Source organism: Babylonia areolata, chromosome 9, assembly GCF_041734735.1.
Source record: "Babylonia areolata isolate BAREFJ2019XMU chromosome 9, ASM4173473v1, whole genome shotgun sequence".
Lineage (NCBI taxonomy): Eukaryota > Metazoa > Mollusca > Gastropoda > Neogastropoda > Buccinidae > Babylonia > Babylonia areolata.
In genome coordinates, this window is record NC_134884.1 from 11,229,691 (window position 1) to 11,241,151 (window position 11,461).

The window sequence follows — 11,461 nt, forward strand, 5'->3', positions numbered from 1 at the left end:
AACTTTTCCCATTACCGGTAATGGGCAGGCCACTATCCTCACTACCGGTAATGGGCAGGCCACTATCCTCACTACCGGTAATGCGCAGGCCACTATCCTCACTACCGGTAATGGGCAGGCCACTATCCTCACTACCGGTAATGGGCAAAAATTGTTACACTATTGAGCAACACACACACACACACACACACACGCACACACACACACACGTACACACACACACACACACACACACACACACATACATGTGAGAAAGAGTGGTCATGAATGTTTTATGTAACTTGTAATATTTTTCTTTCATGTAAAGCGTCCTGAGCTCTTAGAGAGAAAGGGCGCTTTATAAATGTACATTATTATTATTATGAAGTGTTGAATCTGTAATAAAAAAAATTAAAAGGAAACCTGACAAAGATGTTTTGGTGTAGCTCAGATATTCAGCGGGAAAGCATTTAGATTTGCACAAGTAATATTAAGAAAAAATGTTTTCAACTGTGAAACTTAATTTTGAAATTCTAAATTACACAGTTCATTTTATCTGCTGGAACTGACTGTAAAACAGAACAGTGGGTATACATTGTGCAAGATCAGAATATTCCTGTTTCCCCTTGCTTAGATGCCTAACAGGAAAGATGAATATGTGATTAGGATATGTGCAGTTGTATACCGATTAGATAAGTCGTGCGTAAGTTGATAAAAGTCGACGACTATTATCTTCGCCGTATTTATATGTGCTTAAAATCATTTGAAACTCTGTGCCCATTTTAAAATGAAAGAAAGAAAAAGAAGAAAATCACCAACGATTATTAATCTGTTTACATACAGGCAGATTTATGTCATGTTTGATAATTAACTCCAGATCAATACTAAAAAATGTTTTTGATATGTTAATCTTTAACATGGCAGTCCATATTAGGCCTGTTTCATATTTATTTTTTGTTAATATCTATGCTGTTAAAGAAATCAGCCTGTCTAGTACCTCTCAGGACACGCACGCGCCTCAAATGACGGTTTGGGTAAGTGCAGTGTCAAGGTCATTTCAGAGATGGTACGGGCAGAAGGTGTTGCAGAATGCCTGAAATGGGTGTAGGATGACTGATTTCACCCACCCTTTCCCCAACTGCACAGGGACATGGGAGGTGATGGAGATGAGGAATGACAGGCACGTTAACTGCCACTTGTTCCCAAACATGTCTGTGGTCAGCAATGGGGTGGGCAGCCAGCGCCCAGCGATGTTTTTCCAACTGCTTGATTTATGATCCAGAAGAATATTCTCTTGTATTCTTCATCTGCTGTTCTGTTTCTCCTTCCTGGGATCTCTCTCTCTCTCTCTCTCTCTCTCTCTCTCTCTCTCTCTCTCTCTCTCTCTCGCTCTGCTCTGCTCTTATCCTGAATATGATGTTTCAAGTTTCTCAAATAACACTTCATAATTTCCCTTCTTCCTAAATGTGCTTTTCACCATGTCATACTTGTCAGTTAGTCGGCTGGCTCAATTCCATTGATGCCTGCATTCCCAGAGCAGTATACATCCATTGTGAGCTTTTAAGCTAAAGTTTCCACACTGTTTCAAGCCATTCTGGATTGCTAATCCCACGTTCTGCTTTCTATAATAGGCTATGTACATAGAGGATGCTGGTTTTTAGGCATACTGAAGGGCATGTTACTGGTTACATTGCCGGAGGTAGTGATCTTGTACACTGTTTTACAATTTTGTTTCTGTGTAGCCACACCGTGCCTTCATTTGTGACTGGTAAATAAACCTTCTGAATGTATGCTGATATCTCTTGGTACTGCTTTGCTTCTAAGGCTAAAGCATAGATCGGTATTCGAAAAGGGGTGTAAATCCACGAATTCTCGCAATTCCACGATTTCTCACAATGCGTGAGAAAGCGTAGGAAGTCCCCCTTGTTTTTACCAAAAATATTTCCTTTATTATCAGATTGATTTCTTGTCTTTTCCCAATGCAAATCTTAGAGAAAAATAAAAGAGAGGAAAGGAAAAGAGAAAGAGGGGGCGACGACAACGACAATACTGACAGTGGCGTTTGCTAAGACATCAACAGTAATGATACTGAAACACATCCATTTGTTGTAGTACTTCACACAAGCTGGATCACTGCAATGCACCGATCTCAAATTCAACATCGGAATTAATAGCAAACAAAGAAATAAAGGCAATCTCTATAACTCAAACTGAAATATAATGTATGATATGGAACAATATGATATGATATGATATAACATAGCATGACAACGTAACATAATATGGTGTAATAAGACTTGAACCGAGTCTTTCCCGAGGGATGTTGGGAATGATATCAAAATGATACAAATGTCTTCAAAAATGTGATAAAAACAAAAGGTGTTTTACAAATGCTTTACCCTCATGTAGCGAGCGTGAAAACTGGATCAAATAGTTTTGATGTTTGTTGTAATGCAACCTTTTCTGTCAGATTTATTTAGAATGTTCTTCACTTCATGCTTGCTCATTTGTTCATCTGTTTGTGTCAGCATCCTTTCGCATGCAAGATTGCACTGAGAATAGATTCTCAGTTTCATAGAAGACACTCAGAGCATGAAAATGTTATTTAAAAAAAAAAAAGAGTGAAAGAAGATGAACAAGTCTACCAGTCAGGTAAACATGCAAAAGGAAACACACACACACACACACACACACACACACACACACACACACACACACACACACACACACACACACACACACACACACACACACACACACACACACACACTCATGAAGTCACTCACCGACACGCTTTTTTTTTTATTAAACCTGTACTGTGCCATCACCTTCATCGTTTGTTGATGTCTTCGCTAGCGCTACTCTCATTATCGCCGTTGTCGTCGCTCCCATTTCTCGTTTCTTTTTCTCTCTCTCATTTTTCTCTTAGATTTGCATTTGAAAAAGACAAGAAACCAACTCCGATGACAAAAGAATTTTTTTTATAGTAAAGATAAGGGAGACTTCCCACACTTTATCACACTTTGTGATAGGTTCACAGCAGGCATTGATGATTTCTTCTGTCTCTGTCTCTTTGTCTTGCTGCCTATTTGTCTGTCTCTGTCTCTGATTCTCTCACCAACTTTCTCCCTCTTTCTCACCAACACACACACACACACACACACACACACACACACACACACAGAGAGAGAGAGAGAGAGACGTATGGATAGACGAATAGATACATACATTGATATACATACATACCGACAAACAGATATATACAGATTGGTTGATAGACAGATATATAGCTTAACTGACTGACTGACTGATAGAGCGAACAACACAAAGATTCATGATTTCACTTATTTATTTCCATTTAAACAGAATGCATGCCACGATCGTGTTGTACGATTCTTCTTTTTAACATAATTATACATATGTACATACGTTTGGGCCTTCGTGCTGAAGATAATGAGGATATGATAACAGTTATCATTAAATCATCTCAGCATGTACAGGTTTAGACAATTGAAAGCACTACATTTAGTACTACTGATTGCATCCTTTCCCTCTGAAACATGTTCCATAAATTACTGGACTTCCAATACTTCAGCAATTTTTATTCGTGTGCAATCAGTAATCATCCAATATATTTATATCTGGTCACACACACACACACACACACACACACACACACACACACAGAGAGAGAGAGAGAGAGAGAGAGAGAGAGAGAGAGAGAGAGTTAAAAGGTAGGGGGGGGGGTAGACAGGTGGATATATATATATATATATTGTGTGTGTGTGTGTGTGTGTGTGTGTGTGTGTGGCTGTGTTTTTGTTGTTGTTGTTGTTTTGTTTTTTTTGTTTTGTTTTTTTGTTTTGTGTGTGTGTGTGTGTGTGTGTGTGTGTGTGTGTGTGTGTGTGTGTGTGTGTGTGTGTGACTCCGTGTCTGTGTTTGTGTTACTGTGTGTGTTTGTGCCAGTATATAGATAAACAGATATGAATCTTACTGCCGAATATATTTTCAACGTAATCGGAAAGCAGAATCAACAAGACTTCTGAAAACACAAACACACACACATGAAGATAAAATAACTTCCGCAATGTAACATGGCAACGTCCGAAATAATCAAAAACACTTCTTGTTATTGTCTGAACGAAGAAAATACTTCTGCCAATCTTCTTCTGCACATACGTGTGCAAACATGTCCTCGTGTACACATATACACAGAAACAATCGCCCACTAGCACCAGGAAAGCACGTCCGCGAACCAGACAGACTGACAGGCAGACAGACCGACGGGGGTGGGGTGGGGTGTGTGTGTGTGTGTGGGGGGGGGGGGTGAATCTGACAGTTTAATTAGCTTTGATCCCATTGCCTCCAAATGTGATTATGTGTGGAGATCAGAACACAATACGCGAGGAATTTTTAATCTATCTGATTCAGTCTACCGAACGTGTTCAGAAACAATCGTAAACTAAACCCGAGTCTGTACAATGCGTGGTGTGGGGACAGGGAGGGGTGAGGAATGAGTATCAGCTGTGAAGACCCAGACAGCTAGACTCCTGGTGCTTAGCCAGCAGCGACATCCTGGAGAAGGTCTTGGAGCAGTGCCGACAGCTGTACTTCTTCACATCCGAGTGAGTCTGCAGGTGTGCCCTCAGGTTGGATCTGTCGGCAAAGGCGCGGGCACAGTGCGGGCAGGAGAAGGGTTTCTCCCCGGTGTGAGTCCTCAGGTGGCCCTGTAGCAGCCAGGGCCGGGAGAAGGCTTTGCCGCACACGGTGCACTTGCACGGCAACGTGTGCGTGCGGATGTGCATCTTCAGCGCACCCAGGGAGGAATAACTCTTGTCGCAGAATTTGCACCGGAAGTCTTTCTTGATCTGTGCGGCGCAGTGGAATTGCTTGTGCTTGGACAGCCCTCCGAATGTTGAGTAGCTCTTGCCGCAGGCGTCACAGTTGTAGCGGGGTGCTTGGGACGGGAGGGAGGCGGAGATGCCAGAAGAGGGGACGAGAAACCGGCAAGGTGGTGAAGCTCCTGGCGTCAACTGTTGAGGTGGAGCATGTGGGTTTAGATGCAGCCTTCCTGACCTCAACCACGAGAACCAAGAGGTCAGGCTGCTAGGCAGAGGCTGCCCATTTTCCATGGCAGGAGAGGTAATAGCCGTAATCGCTTGGTTCTTGTGGACCTGAGGCCGACTGTTGTTGCAAGCGGCTCTGAAGACTGTACTTTGTTTCCTCAACATGGAAATAGCGTCCAGAGACCTCAGACTAAACTCTGTATTTCTGGTCTGCAAGCCTCCAACACTGCGGAAATGATCTCTGCTTTCAGGGACTTTGATCATCAGATCGTTTGCACAGAGTCGAGGACATCCGTTTTCAAACAGCCACGGGCGGACGATAGGTCTGAATGCGCTTTTCACTTTTTCAAAGCTGTCTTTTATCACTTCAGCTCTGGAACTCACGTTTGCTCCGAACGCCGTACACGCTGACCAAACCTGTTCGTTGTGTGGAGACAAAGCAGGACACTGAGCCAAACCTCCCCGTGCCAAAATATGTTGCTTTGAAGCAGGGAGGGTGGTGGTGTGGTCTTTTGGATCTGGATCCTGGGATTGCTCCTCTGTGGAGTTATCCTCGATGCTGACGGCTTCATTGGTGTCATCCACAATTACCACATCCTCCTGCTCATCACTGCTGTCGGCAGAACTGTGGGACGAAGGATCAGCTCCACTTTCTCCGTCCTCTTCACATGTCGGCGATATGACGTCACCCCCTGACATCGACCACCCGAATAATGACGTGGACATGCCTGGCACTGGCGTTCGACGAAGAGTTTCGATGTGAGGCAGTGTCGGTTTGGGGGTCCAGTTGTGAGTGGTTGAATTTGAGAGCGATGTAGCCTTGTGCAAGATGGCGTCAATGCCGTGACGAAGTGGTTTTTGTTGCTGTGACGACGGGAAGGAAGGCAGGGTGGGTGTGGAAGTCTTGAGGCCGTCCGGGGGCTGCTTTTCTGGAATGTACACAGACATCTTCAGTTATTCACCACGAACACGATAAGTCATCAAAACGTTCCTGTCGCTGATATTCGTTTAAGCTTGGGAAAAAAATGTTGATCACATACTCACTATAAAAAAAGAGTATCTTGAAAACTGACAATAAGTAGGCTATATAGCCATTTAATCAGTTGATCAACAACTATATAGGTATGTAAGTAAGAATGCATTCCTTTACAGTTCGGAATGCACGAAGAACAAATCTGCTCATTCGCAATGTGAAGTAAGCAGTGTTGTGGTATAGGGACAAGGTTTTTGGTCTTTTTGTTCGATACTCCTCTTCCACTTTCAGTACTCCACTATGATTTGTGAAACGATTCGATCGAAAATGCCCCGACTTTTTTGCAGCATATCGACAAACCTGGTGGGCCATAAATCCAGTGCAAGTCCAGCTTTTTGTTTGGGCCAAGTCATCTGGAAAGGCAGTTCGTGTCAGCTGCACAAACCATATGCATTTTCTTGCCGCGGAAATTAATGCGAACATATTGGAAAATTGAAATACGCTCGTGACAAATAAAAGTCGAGTCTTTGGGGAAAACAAAACAAAACTTATATGAAAATACCTTTTCGAGGTTTTTTTGTTGTTTTTTTTAATGAAAATGATGCCCAACATACAATCACTCATGAAAAAAACGGCAACAGACGAGAAGAAAAAAAGAAAGAAAAGAAAATGAATTCTGAACCAGGCAGCAAACAACGTTAAGAACGCTATCAACGAATAGTTTGTTGTTGTTGGGTTGGTTTTTTGTTTTGTCTTTTTCTTCTTGTTGTTTTTGTGTGTGTGTGTGTGTGTGTGAGTCGGAGAGTGTGTGTGCGTTTTTACAGAAAAAATGAGAAAGGGAAACATTTGTTGTTGAGAGACAAATTTAAAAAAGAAAGAAAAAAAAAAGAAAGAAAAACAGAAGCTAGATGTTTCGAAAATGGTATCTTTCTCATTTAAAACGGAAACCATCTGTCGATGGGACATTGTATATTTACAGACAGAAATATATTCTTGGGAAGGAAAAAAATAATTGTGTGGATGATCGGCACTCATTATTAACGTTTAAGAACTTTTGTTTAAAAGTAAAACTGAACTGTGGAAGGAAACACACAGAGAGTGAGAGACAGACGGACAGACAGACAGACAGACAGACAGACAGAGACGGTATTTAACGCATGAATCAGTGACACTGGAAAATAATACATTCGTGAAAGATAAACAATAAACAAATAGGCCAGTTCATTTTCCAATACTTCGCAATAACACTGATAGTCCCAACCCATTTTGTATGACAATAGAAAAGAAGTCATTTAAATACTGAATTTAAAGAAACAAACATCTATTTTTCAATTGTCATGACAAAGAACAGGAATCGTTGTGAAAAGATGAAATCTGAAAACAACACACTTGCAATTCAATGAAATGATAAATAATTTTACTATATTTGCTGATGAAAATCGTCTGTGTCACCATTAAATATCACAATAAATAGATAGATGGGGAGATATCAAACAGACGAACAGACAGACAGATAGATAGATAGATAGATAGACAGATAGACAGACAGATAGATAGACATACAGACAGACAGATAGATAGATAGATGAATAAGTGAATAAAGAAATAGCTGACTAAATGATTAAATAGAAATGTGAGAGGAATGGAAAAGTAGATGCTGCGATGGGTGAATTGTGGTTTCTGATACAAAAATATACAAAACTTTTATCAAGTTATTTCCTTTTCAAATATCAGAAAAATGTTCATGATGAATGCGCGCACACACACACGCGGGCGCCAAAGCGCATGCACATATATTTCACCATACAGAGTGTCCTGATATGACTGCAAAAGATATATCCTTCTGCTGTTGTCACAGCACTGAAAAGAACGGAAGAACAGCAAAAAAGACCAAAAAAAGACAGAAATATATAAAACAGCAAATAAATGAATCAAAGACAAATAAAAGATAAACGAATGAACAGACTAACTAATCAAGAAATTGACCATTCTTTTAAGCAGCGTCAGTCCTACTCGTCTTTATGCTGTACGTTTTGTAATCGGTGAGTAAAAATCGTTGTTTCACATGCCATTACTACTTCTGCAATCACAAAACAATATATGAACAGATATATAAACGAGTAAGGAAATAAATGAATGAACGAACTAATTAATTGGTTGATCGACTGATTGTTTAATAAATTAATAAATAAGCTCATAAGTCATATCCGAGTCATTCTTTTCTTTTCTTTTTTTTTCTGTTTCTCTTCAGTCCACCTTCAGTGGGATCGGGGCTTGCGCCAATGAGATGACAACCGGACGTCCCGTATGCTGCATACACTCAGCACACGTAAAAGAACCCACAGCAACAAAAACGCTTCCTGGAAAGAAATGTACACTTTGACAGGAGAAAATATCCTAAATGCGTCGAGGAGTGAAAGATAAATTCCACATTGAAAATCTGTTATGACTTGAAAATCAAATAATACAACACTGCATAAACTTACCGGGATGAAATAACCGAAACTTTACCATAAACCACCCTCTAGGAATTGTTCTTTTCATTTTATTGTTGCTGTGGTCGATAAAATAGTTTCATGAAAATGTTATTTCCTCTTAAAGTAACAATTTCTACAACAATATCAATCAAGATTATCACTTTTTGAAAATAAATAAAAATAAAAAAAGATGGGTGGACGCGAAAGAAAAACAAACAGTGGTTCAATCAGGAAATAACTTGATAAAAGTTTTGTATCATTGCTTCCATTTTCAACGACAGGAAAATAGTAACATAACTGCTAAACTGTTGGAACAATTGTGTATGCATCTCAAGCGACTGTTCCTTTACTAAAAAGGTGAACTTTATGTTCACCGCTCTGCTGAAAAAGGTAATGATGATGATAATAATAATAGATAATAATAGATAATAATGATAATAATTTAACAATCATAACAATAATACTAACAACAACAACAACAACAACAACAACAGTAAGACATAACTCAAATGGTGCTGTTGTCCCAGGCTCATGGCAATAAGAGCGTGTGTGTTGGGTGATTAGATAGAATGGGGGTGGTGTGTTTCGAAAGGGAGAAAGACTGCCGATTTTTACACCTTTTACCTTTTCTATCCAAAACTTTGTTTTATTTTGTTTTTACAAATCTATGGCATGCAACTTATAGTTATGCTTCTTTTTACATGTATATATTTTAACTGAAAATTGCCAGTTGTTTAATCAAGTGTGTGTGTGTGTGTGTGTGTGTGTGTGTTTGTTGGAGTGTAACAGTTGTACTATTGATGCTATTTTGTGGGTTTTGTGCATTGGGTTTTTATAATATCGATGATTCTGTTTGATTAGTCTTTTACATTTTATATGTTTCTGCTACTTTTTATGTGCTTTCTCGTTTCACTTTAAGTGCTGGATTTGTAAAGCGCTTAGAGCTGGCTTTGAATCATAGCGCTACATGAAAATAAAATATTATCATTATTATCATATTGTGTTGTTTCATGAACAGCAATGCGCATTATACAGCTGTGACTTCCGTACCGACTGTTCTGGGATGTAGGCGTACCTTCTAGGTATGGACAATCGTGTTTTACAATGTGAAAACTTCGGTACTGAGGCTATTATTAATCTAGCACCACAATTTGTTTTTTCATAACAAGATAACTATATCACGTACTGTGACATATACTATAATCACAACTGCTGCCGCAGTTAGGAAATTGACATGAATGTGCTACAATATTTATTTATTTCATTTCCTCATTCCTCTCAATCATGATGACATCGCCCACTCAATGTTTCAATGTTTCAGCCCAATCATGTTTCAATCATTGATAAGACACACGTTATAGTCAGATAAAGTTATAAGAAGAAACAAAGAATGGTTCAGACAAGTCATTGACAGATGACAGATCGTATACTGTTGACAACACCACACAGCAAATTACACATTTTGGTACATTTTGCATCCTTCACAATCCTCACGCAGAAGATGAAAGACCAGTTCATTGTCTGATCGAACGTTTTCTCTCTCTTTTTTTTTCTTTTTTTTTACAATACTTGTCTGCATTTTATTTTCCTTTGCTGCTTATAATATCACTGCAGGTTTTGTGGTTTGTGGTTTTTCCCTGCATACTCCAGAAGTTTTGAGTCATGGCTGGCATCACAACTGTCCCCAGTGACTCAGTTCCCTGCAGGAAGAAACACGCATGCTATTTCCCTTCACTTTCTCCGGCTCTCATTTCTTTCAGTACCATCGCGGAATATAAAATGACAAGAGTAATTGCGTGTGCTTTTTTCTTTCAAGCAAGATTCTATTACTCTCTCTCTCACACACACACACACACACACACACACACACACACACACACACACACACTTACCTGACCATTCGCGGGAATAATCAGTAGTTGTCATCTTTTCAGTAATGCAACCCCTTCTCCAGATTTCAACCAGTCACGAGCACAGAGTCATTCAGGACCGGAGGGCAAAAAGCAGAAAATTACAATCCAGGAGGTTTCAGAGAGAACACAGCTGACTGACAGCCTCCAGTCAAACGCAAGAGAAACTGACTTGGCAAGCGGCGGTGGCTTTGTTGATTTCACCTCTCAACGCCTTTGCAGTGAGCGGTAAATGAGACGATCAGGAAAGACGATCAAGAGCCCGACAGGGGGAGAGGCTGCTGCGTTGTTCCGTGTCATCTCTCCCCACCTCCCTCGTGCCAGTACACCGCGTGCGAGGGTTTCATCCAATCACACGTTGGTATTGAGATGGTGGCTTGAGCCACGCCCCCTTGCTCTCCTGGAAGAACGCTTTGTCTGCGGAAATTCCGATGTCGAATACAGCACGGAGAAATCTCTCTCCCACTCTGCCGGGAATGGAGCAGAATCTCTCTCTCTCTTTCTCTCTCTCTCTCTGTGTGTGTGTGTGTGTGTGTGTGTGTGTGTGTGTGTGTGTGTGTGTGTGTGTTACAAAGAAAACAGAAAGCGGATAAAGGTAAAATAAATGAGGTGCACTAACTGTGCCTGGAATGTGCCTGGCAGTCATTGATGAAGCAGTTGTTTCAACTCGTCACACATGGCACCCAGCCTCTTGCCCACGTATTACTGAACTCTTGTCAACGTCCAAATGAACCTGAGGTCACTGTGGCGAGGGATCCACCACTGACCCACCTCACTCCGTGCTTTCTGGTCATCGCACAACACTACACATTATAATAATTTATTAGTGCCAACACAAAAATGTACTGTAGCCTACCTGACATCGAATATCAACAGATTGTTGATCGAAATGGTCTGAAATTTTAAAGTCTTTTATAATCTTAGCTGAAAAAAACGTTTTCTTTAAATTTCATAACATTTGAGACATAAACCTTAAATTGCTACACGGGTACGACTCCATAATCCAAAGAAGCATCGTAGTGATGTAGCACTGGTTGTCCTTCCTGCAACAGCCTC

General features: G+C 40.5%; 1 protein-coding gene across 1 annotated transcript; it reads right to left on the reverse strand.

Moving 5' to 3' along the window:
* Positions 1-3,905: 3,905 nt before the first annotated feature.
* Positions 3,906-10,600, reverse strand: LOC143285716 (uncharacterized). Its single transcript, XM_076593121.1, has 2 exons — positions 10,388-10,600; positions 3,906-5,974 (listed from the first exon to the last, which is right to left on the reverse strand). The coding sequence occupies exons 1-2, from the start codon at positions 10,419-10,421 to the stop codon at positions 4,500-4,502; spliced, it is 1,509 nt and encodes a 502-aa protein (XP_076449236.1). The 5' UTR covers positions 10,422-10,600; the 3' UTR covers positions 3,906-4,499.
* Positions 10,601-11,461: the final 861 nt, after the last annotated feature.

Coding starts and splice junctions, on each gene's coding strand:
- LOC143285716 (XM_076593121.1), bottom strand. CDS start 10,421: ATGACAACTACTGATTATTCCCGCGAATGGTCAG. Junction 5,975..10,387: donor TTATTCCCGCGAATGGTCAG/GTAAGTGTGTGT, acceptor TGTACATTCCAG/AAAAGCAGCCCCCGGACGGC.